General features: G+C 49.5%; 1 protein-coding gene and 1 non-coding gene across 4 annotated transcripts in view; both read left to right on the top strand.

Moving 5' to 3' along the window:
- Positions 1–13311, top strand: part of ARHGAP26 (Rho GTPase activating protein 26) — a 472294-nt gene extending 458983 nt beyond the window's left edge. The window contains exons 22-23 of one of the 3 annotated variants that reach the window (XM_029050708.1): positions 1213–1304; positions 8776–13311. In XM_029050708.1, the coding sequence (XP_028906541.1) occupies positions 1213–1304; positions 8776–8864 (181 nt within the window). In that variant the 3' untranslated portion in view covers positions 8865–13311. The remainder of the gene's footprint in view (positions 1–1212; positions 1305–8775) is intronic. The other 2 variants (XM_029050712.1, XM_029050709.2) reach the window with 2 other exon arrangements.
- Positions 13312–15262: 1951 nt separating this feature from the next.
- Positions 15263–15405, top strand: LOC114806962. The gene has a single exon (XR_003755015.1). It is a non-coding gene; the product is annotated as a small nucleolar RNA SNORA7 (small nucleolar RNA).
- Positions 15406–22174: the final 6769 nt, after the last annotated feature.

Genomic DNA, 22174 nt, shown 5'->3' with positions numbered 1-22174 from the left:
TTCAGAGCACTATACTAAGTGCTTAGGAGCATACAGCATAACAAGAGTTGGAAGACTCTGGAAGTTGGAAGACCACAAGGAGCTTAAGGTCTAGCTCTTGAGGAGACAGATATTAATGTAAATTGATGATATATACATAAATCCTATGGGGCTGAGTTTGGGTGAATAAAGGGTACAAATCCAAGTGCAAGGGTGACACAGAAGAGAGGGGGAGTCAGGGAAATGAGACCTCAATCAGGGAAGACCTTTTGGAGGAGATGTGATTTTTTAATAAGGCTTTGAAGGTGGGGAGAGTGATGGTCTGTCGAAATGAAGGGGGACGTTCCAGTCCAGAGGCAGGTCGTGGGTGAGGGTTCAGCAGGCGATAGGCGAGATTCAAGGTACAGCGAGTAGCTTAGGGTAAGAGGAGCCAAGTGAAAATGCTGGGTTGTAGTAGGACAGCAGAGTGGAAAGGTAGGAAGGGGCAAGGTGATTGAGTGCTCTAAAGCTAATGGTGAGGAGTTTGTTTGATATGGAGGTGGATGGGCAACCTCTGGAGGTTCTGCTTAGCTGCCTAGGTCCTGTTCACTAAACTTACTGCTCCACCAGGGAGAAGGCCTACCCCAAGCTCACATGTCCTAACTTACAGTATGTTCCCAAATGTCGCAACTGGGCTGGGTCAGCCCCCTTCTCCAGCATAGTTTGACCTCTATACTAAGCTTGTTGTGGAAAGGGAGTGTGTCTGTTGTGTTGTACTCTCCCAAACGCTTAGTACAGTGCCCTGCACACAGTAAGAGCTCCTCCAGAAACACAATTGATTGAAGTCATTTATGAGCTCTCAACTGGATTACCCTGTTGGGCACTGTGGGTTTCTCTAGGAGGAACACAGATCCAGGGGATGGAGCATCTCTTTGAGAGCACATCACTTTATCAGAAATACCTCTGAATTTTCTCATGGGATCCACACATCCATTTTGCCTTAGGTCTTGCCTCTGGACTTGTAAACGCGTTGTGGGCAGGGAGCATGTCTGTTAATTCTGTTGTATTGTACTTTTTCAGGCGCTCTGCACATAGTAAGCGCTCAATAAAAAACCACTGATTGATCATTTTCTTTAAGTCTTCATAGAAGAGAGAGGCGTGAGGTGTCTCGCAAGGAGGGGCAAAAGCAGAGAATAAGCATCTTGGTGGGTAAAGGTGTTTCACTCTGCTAAATAAACTCCTGTTTTCACACAGCTCACCACCCCGGAAAGCAAAAGCCTTGTATGCATGCAAGGCAGAACACGACTCGGAGCTGTCCTTCACAGCAGGCACCGTCTTTGACAATGGTGAGTGTCCAAGGGGAACATGGAGAAGCACTCTGTGTCTCGAAAGGCCCCACACAAAGAAGAGGTGGAGAGGCTTCAGGGGAGCTTGTATCTTTTTTGTTCATGATGAAGAGCTGAAAAAATGACTCTGAGGGAGGGAACTGTGGATGTGGAGGGATCCAGAATGGAAAACTAGTGGTATTTGTTGAACGCTTATGGTGTGCCAAGCACCGTACTAAGCACTGGGGCGGAATCAGTACAATCAGATCACACACAGTCCTTGCCCCACGTGGGGCTCTCAGTTGAAGCAGGAGGGAGAACAGGTTATTTAATTCCCATTTTACAGAGGAGGAAACAGGTACGTAGAAGTTGAGTTGTACAGTATCACAGAGCTGGGATCAAAACCCAGATCCTCTGCCCCATGAAGCCCGTGCTTTTTCCATTAGGCCACTTGGAGAGCAGAGGAAAGAAGAAAGGAACCAGGAAATAGACAATAGAGGCAGTTTCCTGATCCTGTTACCACGTTAGTTATCCCAGTACCTATGTGCCTATCTGGTTTTTATTTCTCTGTTGAAATGCCTATTTAGCTTTATGTATTCTTTTACTACTTTATTGCATATTTGGCTCACATGCCAGCTTGCATGCCAGCTTACCTCTTCAATTAGATTGCAGACTCATCGAGGGCAGGGTCTGTGTCTTTTTTTCCTATAATCTAGGTGTCCAAGCATTTGCTAGAGGTCACTCAGGAGAAGATCACCGCATTCTGTTTGAAAAGCCAATGGAAATACCATGGCAATTAGAAGAATGGGGAGTGTTCTCAGGGAGGAGCAAAGCAGGGTGGAGACAAGGGCAGGGGGCAGGGGGGAAAGCAGGCTCTCTGTCGGGGTCAGTGGAGCAGTCTTGCCCCCCCGTTGCAGTTAGGCAGATGCAGGGACAGACTCATAGTTCCACTTGGGTGAAAACCCAACAAACAGGTGGAAACCTAGACAGTGTCTGGGGCATGTTCTAGCTTCTGATTTTGTCTCATTTCCAGCTGTCAGCGGGACCCACCCTCCTGTGGTCCCAGGATAATTACCCTAATTAATAATAAGAATAATAATTGTGGTATTCAAGTGTTTGTTGTGTGCCAGGCGATGTACTAAACACTGGGGTGGATACAAGCGAATCGGGTTGGGCACAGTCTCTGTCCCTCAAGGGGTACCCAGTCTCAATCCCCATTTTCCAGATGAGGTAGCTGAGGCACAGAGAAGTGAAGTGACTTGCCCAAGGTCACACAGAGACAGTGGCGGAGCCGAGATTAAAACTCACGACCTTTTGACTCCCAGGCCTGTGCCCTATCCACTATGCCATACTTGCATGCTACCCACCCAGACCAGGGAGGGAGATAGGCCAAGCAGTGTATCTGACCAAACACATGTTGCTCCTAGGGCTAAATGTTACTGACTAGCAGGACCCCTGGGCACACCACCAAAGAGCCCACTCTCTTAAGCACCAGAGAAGCAGCAGGGCTAGTCAAAGATAGAGCTGATGGGTTTGAAGAAGGGGTTCAGAGGATGTGAAAGAGATTTTTAGCTGGCTTTTGCACCTTCCAAAGGATGGTGGTCAAAGCCTCAGAACCCCGCGGCCACTGCTGGGCACCTCAAGATAGATTAGACCTATATCTAGGGGCATGGCATGAGAGGATTTCCTAGGTGTGGAAAGAACTCCTGATGTACTACACTTTTTGGGCCGGATGAAGGACTCGGCCCAGTGCCCGGTGGGATGACCACCTTGGCAAATGGGTTGGCAGGTTTCCCTTTGACTATCCTCTTTGGGGCACTGAAATCCCACAGTAGTGCAGAGCCCGAGCTCCTAGAACTTTGCTTTGGGCTTTCGATGGCAGTGGTTATCTTCCATTCTGGAAGTTCCAAAGCCCCAAATCAATTATCCAGTCACCCTTTAAAATCCCTGAGGCAACTGGCAGTCTCCTCCCAGCCCCAACCTCCAGGTGAGATCAGCCTGCCCAAGGGGTCCTGGGAGTCAATCAATTGTATTTATTGAGTGCTTACTGCTGTGCAGAACACTGTACTAAGCGCTTGGGAGAGCACAGTAGAACAGAGTTGGGAGATACATTCTCTTCCCACAGTGAGCTTACAGTCAAGAGGGAAGCCTGGCAACTGAACAGTGTCTGGCTGCCACTTCTGGGGCAGCTCCTGTGTTAATAGGAAGTAAAAATATGTATACTTCCCATTAACAATATATATATTGTGTGTGTCTGTATGTGTAACTGTGCATGCAACCCAAAGGCCCGATCCGAGAAAAGGAGGGAGCTGCCATCTAGATTAGCTCGAGGATTTAAAAGGTTGAGGTATTTACAAGAGTATTCGTAGTGTAAAGGTCCAAATGCTGAGCGTACCAAATCCCCGCTCACATGGCTTAGTGTCTGGGTCGGGTCCTGTGCGAGCATGCTGTCAAAGTGCCCTGCTTACCTGAGAACCCCTTCCACTGGGTGGATTGAAGTGGCAACCTGCCCTGGGATAGGGATCATGGCACACCCTCTAGGCTGTGTGTGTGTGTGTGTGTGTGTGTGTGTGTGTGTGTGAGAGAGAGAGAGAGAGAGAGAGAGAGAGAGAGAGACCTTGATTTAGAGACCTAAAAACAAGCCTCATTTGGAGAGACCTCAGCAATAAAAGTCACACACAGAGTCCAACTGGAAAAGCTAGAAAGGCAGCCAGCCATTGGACTCCCCTTCCCTGGCCTCCTTTGCCTTCCTCTGCCCTCCCCCACCAGTTCCAGGCAGGCCCCTTGGTCCCCGCAGCCTTTCTGTCACACACAATTCATCAACCCACGGCTTATCCTGGAAAACGTTAAAAGAGGGGGAAATAGGGGACCATGTTGACTTAATTTCTGAGCTCAGAAGACTGTCTTACTATCAATTTCGCAAGCTTAGGCTGGGGTGGGACTTGATTACCAAAGTTGTTGTTAACCAACTAGTTGATGGAATTTTTCTCTGATTTCCCAAAGAGAAAGGAGAGGGTAGAAATTGGACCCCAAGGAAAGATTTCATATTTGCTGGATTTTCATTCACTTTTGAAACTGAGACAATACCGCCACTCTATCTGATGCAGGAGCAGATGGGGCCCACAGCAGCTTTTCTCTCTTCCCCCTCTCTTCCTCCCTCCCCACCCTCCAGGAAAAAGCAGGTGAAAAGGGGAAGAACATTAACTGTTATAGGCCGAGTCTCTTTCCTGGACACGACACGAACACATGCCTCGTTAGTTTACCATTGGGGGTATTAAGCAAGGACTCTTTTGATTGGCATTCTTGGACTGATAAACAAAATCAGGAGGCCCCTCAGAAGAAAATGTCCTAATTCTGTTTTTTGGGCTTTTTGGAGTGGGTGTGTGGGTGTGTGGGTGGTGCGGGGGAGGAGGGGGGCTTATTTTTGTTTTTCCAAGGAGGAAAGAAACATAACTAAGGTTGTGGGGATGAGGCAAGTCTCATTTCCCAATGACAAATCTGAAAATCACTGGCTTTCCTGAAGATGTAAGTCCCTTCCCTTATCCAGCAGCTTTGGAGCTGCAGCCCTCAGTTTGTTCTTGAAGAGCAGAAGTGGATAGGCAATACTCAGAAACTAAAGCACAAGCTTTTCCAAACCTACTGGGAAACTGATGGATGGCTCTCCCAAGTGTACCTTTGACAGCCGGAAGGAGGAACAGTCCTCTTCCTAAGGAACACCAGTCATCTTTAAGCAAAGCAGTTAGAAGCAGTTAGAGAAGCAGCGTGGCTCATTGGAAAGAACACGGGCTTTGGAGTCAGGGCTCATGAGTTCGAATCCCAGCTCTGCCACTTGTCAGCTGTGTGACTGTGGGCAAGTCACTTAACTTCTCTGTGCCTCAGTTCCCTCATCTGTAAAATGGGGATTAAGACTGTGAGCCCCACGTGGGACAACCTGATTCCTCTGTGTCTACCCCAGCGCTTAGAACAGTGCTCGGCACATAGTAAGCGCTTAACAAATACCAACATTATTATTATTATTAAGTACCCAGAAACATCATCTGACGTTCAGGAGAAGAATTGCCTTGGGAAGCTTTATCAAGTCCTGAAATCAGCAGGATGAGAAGGCTCCTGCTGTAGGAAATAAGCAAGAGAAAACAGCTGCGCCCAGATTTTCCGGGGCCGGAAGCCTCCAAGCCTACCCTAACGCTGTTCCAGAAGAGGGCAAAGATTCCTGAGCATTTCCCGGGTTGGGATCCCAGGAACCTGCCTTTACCCCAGGAACCGCAATAGAGCAGTGTGGATCAGCCTCCCTCCATCCTGACCTCCAATCCTGCAGTACTGGATCTCTGCTCTTCTGGAAGATTTTTTGGGCATGAGGAAGGGGTAACATTTTGGGAAGACCAGCTCCCATTTCGTATGTGTCTGTGTTCATGACTCCCTTGTTGGTTTCCTAAATTCCCTGTTTAAATCTGGATTGTAGTTGAGTTGAGCCACCTCCTCCTCCTTAATCACATAGTCAATCTGTAGTCTTTAAGGAGCACTTACTGTATGCAGAGCACCAGACTAAGTGCTCTCCTGGAGAGACAGTGTTGTCTGGGGAGAGCTAGTGTATGGTAATGGTGAGGAGCAGCAGAGACTGTGCCTGGGATGAAGAGAAGCTCTCCCTCCTAGCTTCCCTCGCTGATTTCCTACTACAGTCCAGTCTGCACACTATGCTCCTCGAATGCCAGCCTGCTCACTGTGCCTCAGTCTTGTCTATCTCGCTGCCAATCCCTTGCCCATGCCCTCCCTCTGGCGTGGAACTCCTTCCCCTTACAGCTTGCCACTCTTCCCCACCCTCAAAAACCTTCTAAAACCACATCTCCTCCAAGAACCCTTCTCCGACTAAACCCTCATTTTCCTACTCCTTCTCCCTTCTGTGTCACCTATGCACTTGGATCTAAACCCTTTAAGCACTTGATATTCCGCCATCGTCAGCCCCGCAGCACTTATGTACACAGCCATAATTTAATGCCTGCCTCCCTGCAGCTTGTGTGGTATTTATTTAATGCTTACTATGTGTCAAGAACTGCTCTAAGCACTAGGTAGATGCAAGTTAATCCCTGACTATACTCCTCATGGTCAGGAAACGCATGTCTCAACTGTTGTACTGTACTCTGCATGCAGGAAATGCTCGCTAAATCCTACTGGTTGTGTGGGAGAACTGATTGAATGCTTTGAAGCTGAGCGGCCTATTTCCAGGACTTTGAAGCCAAGGAGAGGCCCTCAGTTTCCCCCTTGTCAAAGAGAAAAGCCATCATGTCAGTACCACCTGATGGCAGTGTGGCTAGCGCCTTGGATTCCTTAAGTACTTTTCCTCCAAAGAAACCCAAACCCTTTCACCTCGAATCTCACTGTGTCCTTGCCCACCTCTGGAGGGCCAGGAAGAACAGTGCTGATTATTCAGATGGGGACTCAGGGTCCCAGAGACAGAAAGTCACTTTCCCAAGCCCACCCAGTTAGCAATTTTCAGCTACATCGTTGTGGGGGCCTTTGGCTGGCCCAGGATCGGACTTCTTTTCAGGTTGTAAGGATTTCTGCAGCTGTCTTGTTAAGTTGGGTGGCTCCCTCATCCCTACTTTGCGCAACACATTTTCTAGCCAAGTTATAAAGGCCAGAGGCTTCAGCAAAGGGCCACTTCACCTCTCTTCCAATCGGAAGGCTCTTCCTCTTGCTGACCCTATGCCAGAGTACTCCATTTGGTCAGGTTTCCATCCCTGAGAGATGGAGGTATGAAAACCTGGCCAAAAGCAGGAAAAGCCAATTTTGATATCAAACGAAGAAGAATGAAGTGTTTCTGTGGGTTTGAAGTGTTCTGAAGCGGAATTTGGGTATAGGGCCGAGGTAGGGCCTGGATCTGGGAAAGAAGGATGTGTGGAGGGCCAGGCTCAGGGCTGAGCTAGCCCAGGGGTTAGGTGAGGTGAGCCTGCTTGAAGCCTGAGAACAGTTTGGCAGCTGGGAGAGTGTGCGGGTGTTCCTTGTGCCTTGGAAGACTGGGCGGGCTTTGACTGCTGAAGGGTTCGACCGGTTTTCTAAATGGGGGAGATTTTCGATTGTTGGGTTAAGTTGCAAGGGTTACGTTTTAGGGGGCAAGTGGAAGAAGGGTTGAAGCAGCCCTTTTGTCTGACTGATAAAGTGGCCTGGGTTTGTGCCACGGCTGAAGCAGGAGACACAATATTTCCCAGCCCCAGGGAGAACCGGGGATTCTGTTTTGGCTTTTATACTTATTTCCTTGTGTAGGCACACATTGGCACCCAAATCACGCCACTTCCTGCTGAGACTTTCATAGAACCAACTCTGATTGGGGGGTCCAGGTGGGCTCTGGCACCCCCAGAATCCCAAGAAAGGGGAAATGAGGGAAGACGTTGAGTTGCAGAAAGGGTTGGGGTTTTGGGACTATTACATTTGATTTTCTGCCCTGAGTTGGCCCGGCCTTTTCTACCTGCCCACTGGCTCCTTATCTTTTTGTTTCTCCACGTTTGCATTTAATTCCCTCCTAGACCAAAGCAGAACTTGTACAGTAGCTTAGTGGCGGAAGTGTTTTTCTAAAACAAGCACAGGAAGTCGCTTAATGCGGTGGGGAGGGGAATGAGGGAAACTTTATTCTCTCAAAACAATCTCAGAAAACTGGAGTTTTCCCAATGTAAAAGGATCAAATACCCTCTTTCCCTCCGCTGAGCGGCTGTTATACAATTAGGGCATCGATCCCAGAGCCCCTCCGGAGGTCTCTGCCAAGGTCTCCCTTCCCCCCGCCCCTGACTTCCCGGCGTGTCCAACTATGGTTATATAATCGCCCTCTCAGCCCCACAGGGATTTCCAGACCAAGTGGCTGTGATGTCACAAATAGAATGGCGTTTTCATCTCATAAAACTCAAAACCAACCAAACCAGCAAAGGGCAGCTGAATATAATGGTGCAAATGGGGAGGAATTTGAAGTCTCCCCATAGAATGAGGGAGAGGGTAACATTTAGACCTCTGAGTATCTAGGAGAAAGAAGGAAAAAAGGTATAGGAGCAGAAGAGGAGGAGGACCCAAGAAGAAGCCTCTAGATGTCAAGAACCAGAAAGCAGGTTGGATGTGTGGAGGTTGGAGTGGGAGGCAAGGCCAGATCAGGAGAAAGGCGGACATCCTCCTCACTCAATTGAATTGTATTTATTGAGCACCTACGGGGTGCAGAGCACTGTACTAAGCATTTGGGAGATTACAGTCCAACAGAGTTGGTAGACATGTTCCCTGCCCATGATGAGCTTACAGTCTAGAGGGGGAAACTGAAAGCTGGCTAGTGGCGCTATGACCGTTGAGACTTTCTCCCAGTGGAGAGGGAAGTGTATCCATCCCCAGAGCCTCCTTTCTCAACCTCAGCCACGGGGGCCGGGGAGCCGAGTCTCGGGAGCCCATGTTGGAAGCCCTCTGCAGGAAACATCCATCGGGCGTAGGGTGGGGACGTCACCTGCCTTCTCTCTTTTCTCTGCAGTTCATCCGTCTCAGGAACCAGGCTGGTTGGAAGGAACCCTGAACGGAAAGACAGGACTGATCCCTCAAAACTACGTGGAGTTCCTTTAACTCTGGGCCCCGGGAAGATCCCACCCGAGCTTTACATGGTATCCATGACAACTGCTGATCAGTGTTGTAGATTATTGCTTTTCGCCACTGGGAAATGCAAGGCGAAGTACTGTCCAACTACCTGTTGAAATGAATGTTTCTGTGATTTCTGGTGTTACCTGTCTCCATTAAGTCATCTCTGGTGGTGGATGACGAGGTTGCAGGAGTGAGTGGGGAGCAGATTTGTAACTGGCCGGGGAGGCGTTGGTAGCGCCTGCGTTTCGGCAATGCTGGGGAAAAACGGGCAGTCTTTTTCTCATCACCACATTGGGCAGAGCAGCCTGGATCTCAGCTCGGAGCCATTAGAGGGCCCTTCGGGGCGAGGGTGGGGCCAGGGTTGAGAGGGCGCCCTGAAGAGCTAGCTCCCCAAAGGACCTAGGGCCGAGTCCGGTTTTCCAGCAGGGACCTCTCTCTAGCGGCAGCCCTGTCTTTTGCTTTGTTTACAGCATACCTTTCCCACTCTGTACAACTCCAGCCTGCTTCCCAGACAAGGATTTTGCCTGATTGCCTCTCAGGGGTGACAAAGGGTTAAGGCATTGTTTACATAATATCAAACCACTGACCATCTCTGCGGCACCTTTTTGCCCATCCTCAGCAGATTTCCGACCACTCCTCCCGCACGCGGGCACTCACAGCAGAGACCTCTCTGCTGCCGCTGTGGCCGAGGGCCTCCATCACCTGGTAACCACAGCAACCTGGCCTGCTACAAAAGAAAACAACAGAAAAAAACGCACTCTCTCTCCATGTACCTGGTTTCCCCCTCCCCCCCCCCCCATTCTGGTTCGAGTCTGTTTCCTAATCGCCAAAACAGCCAAGGAGCAGGCGATGGGGAGCCAGAGGAAGAGGAGGGGCCTGAAATCTGAAGGGCCTCCACAGGTCGTGAGAGCAGCAGAGAGGCTCTCTACCCTCTGCTCTTGGGCATTGCCAATAGGAAAATATATCTGGAGCAAGCCTTTTTACCGTTTGAGAATGTATTGCTGCCAGAAAAAACGTCTGCGCTTCTGGTGGCGTTTTTTTTTTTCTCCCCTGCTGGGAAGATGTCACTTTTGTTAGATAACAAGCACACCTGGCTGCTTCTCATTGCATCCTGTCTTCCTGCCTCCTCCTCCTCCTTCCCTGCAGACCCCTCTCAACTTGCCCTCCACTGTCCCCACTGTAGAAGAAGAGCCCTCCACAGCCTGGTGTCCAAACCTGCAACAGTGTCCTCAGCCGTTGCAGGTCAGGGTTGGCACTGCCCTGCGGGCCCCTTCAGAGGGTCACGCGGTGCCTGGGCCAAGCCACTCAGACCAAGGAAGTTCCCACAGTGAGGCCAGTTGGAATTCTGAAATCACCAAGGGCGGAGGCCTGGAGGCTACCCCGCAAACCTTTGGATTCAGGACTCTGGACCCCTGGGGGAGGAAGGGCTTCCTTTTTACCCCCTTCTTGCCCTAGAAGGACTTGAGGATGTGGAATCCCAGCTCCCCCCCCATTGCAGGGACATCTGGGGATCTTCCCTTCTGCCATCCCAGGTGCCCAGGGATCTTTTTGAGGGAATTAACATTTTATAGATACGCATATATATATATGAAAGAGTTGTTGAATTTCCATACACTTCTTTAATGAAGAATTAACATGTAAATAATAGGCAAATCTGAAATGCTATGCGGTAAAGTTTTATATTTGATACTTTTTAGCTAGGCTGGAGTGAGCTAGCTGCTCAACTCCTATACAGCTTGCTCGGTGAGAGAGAGTGCGGGTGCAAGATGGGTGAGAGAGCGAGTGAGAGGCAGAAGGTAAGCACTGAATGGCTTAGAGGTCCCATCTCACTCTTCTCCCACCTCTCCTCCACGTCCTTACCTGGTGGAAGGGGGTTCTCCCTTTTATTGTTAAAGCACTTCTAGGGCCCCGGTGGTGGAAGAGGGAGGAGGCACTCGGGCCGATGGGATGTTAAAAGAATGAACACAATTGGTCAGTTTGTAAGTCTGGGGACTGAGAATGGGATAGCACCAGGGTGGGTGTTGGCCTGGAGTCTTTAGTTATTTTCATTCTTGCAGTGTTTCTCCCCACTGCATCCTGGGATCGGGCCTGGCCCCGTTCCCTCCTCTTCCCTCTGCAGTCCTGAAACTTCCATTCCACCCAAAGAGAATTCCCCCTCAGAACCTGGGACCTGATTGCCTAGGATTTTATAGGATTAGGAACTATGGATCCCAGTCATCTTTTACCTCTGGAAACTGTGAAGGCCGTAACTTGGGATCTTGGAATCTTACCTGTCCCTCTTTCTCTCCACACCCCACCTCTCACTCTGTCCGGTCTCCTTCCCACGTCCCCCACCTCCTGCACCCAGCCTGTTGAGCCCCGAGTACCCAGAAGTAGGGGTGGTTCGCCACAGACCCCCTTTTCCTGAGAGCCATTAGTCCTGTGGGCGATTTAACTGCAGGGCAGGGTGCGAAGGGAAAGAATGGTTCTCGTAGTGCCCGATTTTCCATGCTATTTTGCTAATTCTTCAGTCCCACAGTCGTGGTCTCTCAGAGCCTTAGGAAGTCACTGCTGCAGCAGAGGGCAAGACTTCTGAGTAAGAGAAGGACCAAGAGCTGCAGGAGAGGGGTAAGCAGTCACCGAGGATGACAAGGTGGGTGTCCCCGGGCTCTCGGAGAAGGACCGAGGAATTCCAGAGCCTGCCCACCCAGGGAAGTGGCAAGGTGTGCCATCTAGGAATGCCCACCCAGGGGTAGATTCTGGGACTTAAATGAATCGGAAAAAGACTTGTACGCTCAAAGTTTGCCATCGCAGGGTTGAACCAGTAGCCCTGGGAACAGCTCTGCTGTATTCAGCCTCCTAATGACCCTGTCCTACCTCCCACTAAAGTCAGCACACTAGAGTTGACCAAATTTCCCTCTCTTTTTTAGTGTTTGAGTGAGATTGGCATCTACCCAGGCCTTTCAGGGTGGGAGGGGGCTGAGCTACCTGGAGAGCTTAGCTTCCTGGAGACTGTCATCAGTCCCTCAGGGAGGTTGGGCTTAGACTTTTTTCAGTTTGGGCTCATCTAAAGAACTTCCAAAAGGGTGATGATGGGGCAGTTTGAAAGCTAAGCACCTTTCAGGCTTGTTGAGGATTGAGCCGTGATGAGGGGAGACCCCTAAGCCCTGCCTCTGCCACCACGTCCAAGGGTCTTCCTCGTGGATTGGGACGATGCGTCTTTTTCCCCAAGGAAAGAACGTTGCTCAGTGTCTTTACCACATGCCAGGGAATGGGAGAAGCCCAGTAACTTCTTAAATCAGGGTGTCTGTTAGTGGAGAGATCATTCATTCACAAAGATGATTCAGCTATTATTTCAGGGCCCAGGAGAACAGGGTTTGGAACATTCACCCTCCTAGTTTATGTTGAGGAAGGTGGCACTCTGCTCTGCTGTACTTTCTGGGAATTTATCCCTTGGGTTGCCACGCTTCATCATTCATCCCTGGGAGTTTTAACTGTCCGTGACCACCGTTGGCACTGAACTTTTTCAGCCCCACAGGGAAGACCCAAAGCCATTATTCCTCAGGCAGTCAAATGCTGGGGATCCTAGGCACACACACCGAGAGCATCTCCACAGCCTGTGGGACCAACAGATCAGGCAGATGTAGACATGTGGCCTATGTACATGTGTGAGTGTGGGTGGTGTGTGTGTGTGTGTGTTTGTACATTAAGTATAGGTGCTCACATGAACACGGACATTCTTGAGTCTGCCGTTGTCTAGCCATTATAGAGTTTGAGATTTGTGGGGGAAGAATTTAAGGAAGGAGAGGGGCAGTTGAGTAGCTATAAAAATGATTGACGGTGTAAATTAAGTGCCATTTTAAACGCTTTGTTCTTATTTATCGATATTTGCTCTCTGCAGCCGAGTTCTCTGTCACCTTATTAAAAGCCGTGTTCCGAAACACCCACTAGCCGTGCTTAGCGTCTAAGGCTAAGTGACCAGATTCAAAGAGCTGTCGATATTTTCTCGGCAAAATACATGCATGTTTAATTCCTAATTTAGGCTACTTCTGAATGTGTTTTAAAGTGCTGTGCGGTATAATAAATATTAATAAAGTACTTACAAATGGCACCTTAATGTTCAAAATTTCACGATATATTGCACTATTTTAAATTTCAACCCAGTATTTGGTCTTGACTGGTGTGTAGATTCTGATTCAGTAATTCAAGTATAATCTGTGGATAGGGTGTAATTGTTGTTTTTCCAGGTTCAAGCAAAAACAGTTTTGCCAAGTTTGGGCCTTTTTTAAGTGTGCTATTGCTTTATCCAGCAGCATTTACAAAAACTTTGCGATTTTTGTCCAAGCGGCCTTGAAACCTTTGCTTCTGTTCTTTGGTTTGGTTTGTGTGACAATCCAGTGAAATGAGTGGAAGTATGATTTTTGAATTAAATGAATTTTCCATTTGGTGGTAAGCCTGTTTCTTGGAGTGGGATCCTTCAAAAGTTTCTGCCTATGCAACGTTTTACCTCTGGGCACCTCCAAGAAGCTCTGCTCTGCCTTGGTCCTGTGGGGTTCCGGGTCCTCCAGGCACAGTTGTTATTTCTGGCTCTCCTTCCTGGTCTTCAGTGGTCCCCTGTCAAATTCAGGGGAGGATGGGGCTCATAAACCTGGGCGGCACTGGCAGGATGGATTCTTGTGGCATTTTTTGTTCGAATGCAGTTGTCCTTTTTCACTGAACATTGAGCATAGTTTGGAGAACTGGAGAATGAATGAATGCTGAATACATCCGCACCTCACCTCCTCCCACTCGTGGCAAGAGAGAAAACTTGCACCGGTTCCCAGGGTGATTTTTAGGGGTCGATGTCAGCAGTTTGGGAGCCCCAGGGGAGCCTGCACTTCATGGGGGGTGAGAAGCAGTTAGGGCTGCTGAAAGTGTGGAAATACCTGGCACTTTGGGAATTCCCCTCTTTGCCTAGTCCCTGCCCCAGAGTGAGGCAGGAGACTCTGCATATTGGGAGAGGGGAGGGAGAGGTGTTTCAGCCTTGCCCAGGCTCTGTCTGGGGAGGGTGCCATCTCAGGAGCGAAAATCCCCAAGTGGTAGATCATGCCATTTTTTATAATTAATAATAATAATAGTGATGATGATGGTGGTATTTAAGGGCTTACTATGTGCCAAGCACTGTTCTAAGCACTGGGGTTGATACAAGGTAATCAGGTTGTCCCACGTGGGGTTCACAGTCTTAATCCCCATTTTACAGATGAGGGAATTGAGGCACAGAGAAGTCACACAGCTGACAAGTGGCGGAGCTGGGATTAGAACCCACAACCTCTGACTCCCAAACCCATGCTCTTTTTACTAAGCCAAACTATTTCTCAGTCATCCTCCCCGTCCTGCCCGGCATCACAAAATGCCAACTTGATCAGGCCCCGGAGGCTTTTGGGCCCATAAGTGTGTGTCCTCTCACACCACCCTAGTACAGTGCCTGGCACGTAGTAAGCCCTTAACAAATCCCATAATTATGATTATTATTGTAAATCACAGCCCTGATGGAGAATCCCGACCTTTGTGACCGAGGGTTCTCCTTGTTCCCCAAATGGACTCTGGCATTTCCCTGGCCAGTGTCGAGTTCTTGGCTTTCTGTTATTTGACTTTGGAAATCATTTTGCACAGAGAAAACAGGTTTGCATTTTAATTTCCCCTTGAAGGGGCAGCCCAGAGATAAGCCAGGACTAAGCCTAATTCTGTGATCCTGTAGGGTGCCCTGCATTCTGTTGGTACACTCTGTGAAGAATAAGAGCACTGAGGTTTCGGGTGCATTGCAGGACCCTGGGACTTTGGTGAAATAGGCAGGAGGGATCGGGAGATGTTTTTGCTCCACTTCTGAGCACGATTGCCCTATTGGGAACAAAATAATAGCTTGTAAATATTTGATTTATTTTTAGATACATAACTCTCTAATCCCATTCTCCCTATATCTTCTCTACCTAAATGCCTAAATCTCACTGTTGTGTCCTGTCTATACCAATTCTAAACTAGTGTGAAGCAGGGAATGATGCTGCCCCTGAGGAAAAGGTGTAGAGTGGAATCATTCAGTGGTATGTATTGAGTGCTTACTATGTACAGAGCACTGTACTAAGCACTTGGGTGAGTACAAGAAAATTAGACACATTCCCTTCCCATAATGATCTTTCAGCATAGGATTTTTGCCAGTATCTCCCATTTGGCCATTTGACCGAGGGAGCCAGAGACTGGTCAGTCAGCCAGTTGTTTTTATTGAGCACTTACTGTGTGCAGAGCACTGTACTGAGCGCTTGGGAAAGCACAATATAACAGAGACATTCCCTGCCCAGAATGAGCTTACAGTCTAAAGGGGGAGACAGACATTAGTATAAATAAATAAATTATAGATATGTGCATAAGTTCTCCTCTCAGGATTGTACCTGGAGAGTTTCCAGTACTCTACCAGTCTTGACTACAGGAGGGAGAGTCAAGCAGAGGCCTATCCATTCCATTCCATTCCTAGCTTGGGCAGTGGCTAGTGAGTGGAAGGCCATCTGCTACAAGTCAAAACTCACCTGTGCTGGGCGGCAGCGGCATGGAAGAGAGTCAAGGGCGGAGACTCAAATTTACTGTGTGGAAGAAGGCAATGGTAAACCACTTCTGTTATTTTTACTAAGAAAACTCATGGATACACTTCCAGACGATTGCATATGGAGGTAGAGTGTTCTGGGAGAGATGCATTCATTAAGTCTCTATGGGTCAGAGATGACTTGACAGCATTAGACAAGATGTACGTAAGTGCTGTGGGCCTGGGAGGGCAAGTTTTGGTTCATGTAGATATTCCCTGTCCACAACGAGTTCACAGTCTAGAGTAGGGGAGACAGATATCGATGCAAATAAAGCTACAGACTTATACGTAAGTGCTGTGGGGCTGGGGGTGGGGGGAAGAGTAAAGGGAGCAAGTCAGGGCAACGCAGAAGGGAGTGGGAGAGGAGGAAAAGTGGGGCTTAGCCTGGGAAGGCCTCTTGGAGGAGATGTGCCTTAATTAAGGCTTTGCGGGGCAGGGAGTGGGGAGAGTAAATGTCTGTGGATGTGAGGAGAGAGGCTGTTCCAGGCTAGATCAGGACGTGGGCAGGACATGCTCTGTTTCTAAATTGAGAAATCCTATTTCCATCCATGACTGTGTTGAATTCAACCACAAGCTCCTAGTACAGTGCTTTGCACAGAGTAAGCACTCAATAAATACAATTGAATGACCCACAAAACCAGCCCGCAAGCGCCCCTTCAGGGTGACTTAGAGACCAGTACGAAGATTTTCAGATTTTTGTGCTCTCTAAATGGCTTACTATTGGAAAAAAAAGTGTAATTTTTAAAAATATATATATAATTTTGGGGAAATCACCCTGTCTTTCCCCATTGACTCAGAATTGCCCCATCAGTTTGCCTTCCGCACTTTTACTGCCTGACTTTTTTCTTCCAGCTCTGCCTAGTAAGAGAAAGTGCTTCCCTCCTTCCAAGACCAAGACCTGGTCTTTGGAAGAACGAACCCAACTGGTGTCTCCACTGGACCACTGTAGGTTGCCCTCTTATCTGGGGCCTCCTGTCAAGTCACAGACTTTCACCAGAAACTAAACACCCCACCGCCTTGGCCCCGCCCTGCCCTTCCCAAGCCCCTATCCCCATCCCCCAAGCTTTCATTTAACCCTTCTCCTGGTACCTCCATTGCTCCCTGCTGTCCAACACACCCCTCTAATCCTCTGGCCCCCTCCCTGCACATCCCACCCCCATATCCCTACCTGCGAGGGAGCAAGCGTATGGACAGACCATCTTGTCTGTCGGCCTAGGTAAGAAATCACCCAGGCTGGGTGTGGACAACAGGCCATACCCTCCCCAGATTGATCAAGCAAGGGCTAGGACTGCATGGATGGTGGCTGGAAGATAGGAAGCTTTCTGGACCCTCCGCGATCGACTCTTTCACATCCTCCCTGATGTCCCAGGTAAGATCACGGCACGCAACCTAAGCTTGATCGAAAAGGAGCTGCCCCTCCCCGTGATTGACTGAGGAAATAGCAACAGCAGCTCTAAATGCAGGAAATTTTTCCTCAAACCTTAAAATGCAAATTGACCATCTCCGGGTCACATCTGTGGCCTGTCCAGGCCAGGGTTCACTTCTGATGCTGGCACCTGAGGGCCCCTTTTTTTTTAATGGTATTTGTTAAGCACATATTATAATCCAGGCATTGTACTAAATGCTAGGGTAAATTGCAAGTTAATCAGTTTGGGCACAGTCCCTATCCCACATGAGGTAGTCTTACTCCCCATTTTACAGATGAGTGAACTGAGGCCTAGAGAAGTTAAGTGACTTCACACAAATCACCCACGGTCACAAGCAGACAAATGGCAGAGTCGGGATTAGAACCCATGTCCTTCTGACTCCCAGGTCCGTGCACTGTCCACTAGGCCACACTCTTCCAGACCTTTGGAGGACTAGCATGTTGGCTGCCCTAGTGTTTATGGGTAGGGAGATTAGGGACATACCTTCTCCACTTTACCCTCTCTGGTAGCTCTCATGGGCCTTTCATTCCTAGACCTACCCATGTCCTTCTGGCCCACGTTCCTGTTTCCCGCTTGCAGTAATGTGGGGAATTAGCCTACCTGCCATCCATGTCTCTCCCCTTTGTCTCTTGGAAATGTTTAGGTCATCTTCCGTACGGTGATCGCTAGATCGGGGCACATCCTGTCTGGAGAACAGCCTGGGAGATCTTAGCATTGGCCTGCAGCATCGTGGGCTGAAGCTGAAGGGGAGGGTCATTTGGAGCAACCCTGTCAAGGGGTACATAGGGAGGCTGCCCGCAGAATATGGGCTTCCCAGAAAGAATCGCGGGGTGCGGTTGTGGGGATATTCACGACCGGCCTCAGTGGGTCCACTGGCCACTCTGTCTACCGGGCCCGTCAGTCTCTCCCAGGCGTGGGGTAACACCATGAGGAGTTTGGATAAATTTTCTCTTCTTTTTTATGGTATTTGTTAAGCACTTACCGTGTCCCAGGTACTGTTTTAAGCACTGGGGTAGATACAAGGTTGTCACATTGGATATAGTCCCTGGTCCACATGGGGCTCCCAGTTTTAATCCCTATTTTATGGAAGAAGTAAGTGAGGCACAGAGAAGTAAAGTGACTTGCCCAAGGTTACAGAGCAGACAAGTGGCAGTGCCTGGGATTAGAACCCAGGTCCTTCTGACTCCCAGGCCTGTGCTCTAACCACTAAGCACTGCTGCTTCTCTCCTGCACTTTCTCCCTCTTTCCTCCCATTTTCTCTCATCGGTAGCTTCCCCTCCCACCCCTCGGTCCCGGTCCGCTGCCCACCACCATCACCACCTGGTTCGATGGCCGTTGGTCTGTTTTCATACCGGACAGGCTGGTTTTCTGCTGCTTCATCCGTCTCTCAGCCTTTCCAATAGGGTACCGGACTCCTTCATGTGTGAGATTGTATTCTGCGGCTCGGAAGGGGCCCGCATGTTCAGAGGGACTCCGGAGAGGGACGTGGTGGCTCAGAAAGTACTACTGAAGCTAGGGCCCTCCTCTGGGGAAGCGCTCCGGCCCTGAGAGAACTTCCACGGAACATTGGGTCTGCCCTCTTTTGGGTCTGTCGCACGCATTTGGGTGTCTGCTATCTGTGAGGACCTTCATCACCCACCCTTCTGCCCTTGGAGGGGAACTAGTTCAAAGCCTAGGGAAGGGCTTTGAACTAGAGAAGTGGCATGGCCTAGTGTGGCTAAGCGTGAAGCTGCCTGGCTCAGTGGAAAGAGCCCAGGCTTGGGAGTCAGTGATCGTGGGTTCAAATCCCATCTCTGCCACTTGTCAACTGTGTGACTGTGGGCAAGTCATTTCACTTCTCTGGGCCTCAGTTCCCTCATCTGTAAATGGGGATGAAGACTGTGAGCCTCACGTGGGACAACCTGATTACCCTGTATCTCCCCCAACGCTTAGAACAGTGCTCTGCACCTAGTAAGTGCTTAACAAATACCAACATTATTATTATTAGTGGACAGAGCATGGGCCTGGGAGTCAGAAGGATCTGGGCTCCAGTCCCAGCTCCGTCACTTGTCTGCTGAGTGATCACTTCACTTCTCTGTGCCTCTGTTACCTCATCTGTAAAATGGGGATTAAGACTGTAAACCCCATGTGGGACAGGGGCTGTTTCCAACCTGATTAGCTTGTATCTACCCTAGTGCTTAGAACAGTACCTGGTCCACAATAAGTGTTTAACAAATACCATAAAAAAGGACCTATCCGGGCCTGAGATGTCTTGGATCAGACCAAGGACCTGCAGCTGAGGACAGTGGAGCCCAAATCCTAACGCCCCTGCTCCGCACCTCAATCTGCGATGAGGCCTCCTGTTCTTCTGGACAGCGATAGAGTAAATCTATTTAACAAGAAACGACTCAGTCAGGGCAGGAACCTAGCCAAACTTCAGATTCTGAACCACTCCCCATGAAGAGCAGCTGCGGCAGAGAGCGGGGCAGGGCAGGAAGCTGTATGGGGGTGGTGGGAGGGAGGGACGCAGGGCGTCTTGGAGAATAAATGGACAAAATCACAGCCAGCGTGTTCCCACTTGGTTTGGTTGCTGCTGCTGCTCTCGCTCAGCTCCTGACAGGTCCTCTCCAAGACCGAGTGGGGGAAAGGGTGGAGACACGTGATGAGGAGGGGCACGAGGCCGCTCCAGAGGCATCTGTGAAATCAGAGCACCTGTGGAGGTCGATGCCTGGGGGACTAGCATCCCCATTCCAATTGACCCACTCCACCAGCCTCCATCCACTCGCCGGGCCCAGCCCCAAACCTCGGCCCCAGCCTGTACTCTCCTGGAAACCGATTCCAAGCTCACAGTGCTTCCTTAACGGGAGTCTAAGAGCTGAGCAGTTTCAGCTGAAGAGGGAAAAAGAGGCAGAGAAGGATCGTCTTTCAGCAGCTCAGTGAAGATGATTTCATTCCAAGACAAAACAACTGCAGAAACCCCAGGCTCAGGCAGCGGTCCGACCAGAGTTCCAGCCCAGAGGCCAGCCCAGATTGGTTTGGATGGAGGCAAGAGAAGGCGTGCCTCAGCCTGGCTGATGCCTTTCACGGCCCCGTTCGGCACTGCCGAGGACCCCGCAGGGTCACCGGGACCGGCAGGACCCTCGGGATGATTGTGTCGGATTGGTCAGCGGAGGCGGGTGTAGCCACGGGGAATGTGGGGCTTCTGGCTGGCCTGCAGAGATTGCATGGGACTGGAAACACAGCATCCCTGCTGATGCCGCCCTCCGGCCCACCCCTCTGGCCATTGGTTTGTTATGACCACAGCCAGGAGCTGGTAAATTGGTAAATTGCCAAGAAGCAGCGTGACAGTGGAAAGAGCACGGGCTTGGGAGTCAGATGTCGTGGGTTCAAATCCCGGCTCCGCCACCTGTCAGCTGTGTGACTTCGGTCAAGTCATCTGTAAAACGGGGATTAAGACTGTGAACCCCACATGGGACAACCTGATGACCTTGTATCTACCTCCATGCTTAGAACAGTGCTTGGCACATGGTAAGCGCTTAACAAATACCATCATTACTATCATTATTATTATTATTAGCCTCTGGCCACCTGGCAAAAGGTGGGGCTGGAGTTTGGCCCCAGGAGGGCCCATCCAGGCCAGACTGCAGCTGAGTTTGGGTGTGTTCGGGTCTTTAACACCCTTTACTTTGTTCCTGGATTTCTTGCGAAACTGAAGCTCTTCAGGGTGCTTCATCTCTCCAAAAGATGCAGCTGGAATGTCAGTCGATTGGTGCCAAAATAAGAGGACTTGTTAGCTTCTCCACAAAAGAAAACACTAAAAAGCTGAAGGGTGGGAGTGTCACTGTTTCTGGTAATTGACAGGAGGTTCTGAGGACTGACCTTGGAAGTCGCTTGGCCTAATGGAAAGAATACGGGCTGGGTGTCAGAGACCTGGGATCTAATACTGACTCCACCACTTGTCTGCTTTGTGACCTTGAGCAAGTCACTTAACTTCCTAGTGCCTCAGTTACCTCATCGGTGAAATGGAAATTGAGACGCTGAGTCCTATTTGGGACTGGGACTATGTCCAACCCGATTAGCTTGTATCTACTCCAGCGCATAGTACAGTGCCTGGCCACATAGTAAGCACTAAACGAATACCATAAGTATTATTATGCTCTTGGGGTTGAGTGATCCAGCTGTTCCAGGCAGCCATTGTCTTGAGAGGTCTGAAAGATCATTCAGGCTGAAGTTTGCATTTCGAGACCTCCACTATCTGGATATGTGCAGGTCAAGATTCATTTTGCCTCCCGGGGTTAGGCAGGCAATATGGACAGGCTTGCTTGCTGGTGACATCGGAGAGGCTCTTCCTTCTTTAATTACTAGAATTGTTTACGTATTTAAGTGCTTGCTATGAACCAAGCACAAAGCTAAGCCCTGGGGTCAGCTTGAGATAATCAGATCTGATCACAGATCTGACAGTCGCTAACGGAACTTGCAATCTGTAGCAGAGAGAAGTAGAGCTTATTCCAATTTTACAGATGAGGAAACTGAGGCCCAGAGAGCTTAAATGACTTGCCTATAGTTACATGGCAGGTCAGAGGCGAAGCTGGAATTAGAACCCAGTTCTTCTGACTCTACAATCCTGTGCTTTTTCCACCGGCTACATTGCCTCCTAGGACCGAGCGACTTAACGGAAATTTGAGATTTACTCCAATCGTATTTATTGAGCACTTACTGTTTTCAGAGTACTGTACTAAGTGCTTGAGAGAGTGCATTACAACAGAGTTGGTAGACGTGTCCCATGTCCACAATGAGCTTACAGTCAAGAGGGGGAGATAGACATTAAAAAAAAGTATGGATAGGAACAAAAGTGCTGTGGGGCTGAGGGAGGGGCAAATAATAAGAATAGTAATAATAATTATGGCATTTGTTAAGCGCTTATTAGGTGCCATACAAAAAGGTGGAAATCCACGTGCAGATTGAGATTGCCCCCCATCTGCAGATTCCCCACCCCGTCCCCCACTTTCTACCTCAAGGCTCCTCTCTAGCCTAAATGAGGAAGCTATGAAGCCCACTCTGACCCTGGTTAGGGCCTGCCAAACAGGAGTTTGCTTAGTGCCCTGTCCACTGACCTCCAAGACAGAGTAAACCGTAGACCAGAAGGGATGTTATACAGAGGCTCAGAGACTTCTGAGAGAGGCCTGGAAGGGAAGACCAGGGAGGGCCTGAGTCGAGATGGGCACATGTTGGCAACTTTCGGGGCAATGAATGCGCCGCCCTTCCCCAGCTTCCTATCTCCCTCTTGTATCACTATTTCT

This window comes from Ornithorhynchus anatinus, chromosome X1 (genome assembly GCF_004115215.2).
Source record: "Ornithorhynchus anatinus isolate Pmale09 chromosome X1, mOrnAna1.pri.v4, whole genome shotgun sequence".
In the NCBI taxonomy this organism is placed as follows: Eukaryota; Metazoa; Chordata; class Mammalia; order Monotremata; family Ornithorhynchidae; genus Ornithorhynchus; species Ornithorhynchus anatinus.
This window is presented reverse-complemented; position numbering and strand designations above follow the sequence as displayed.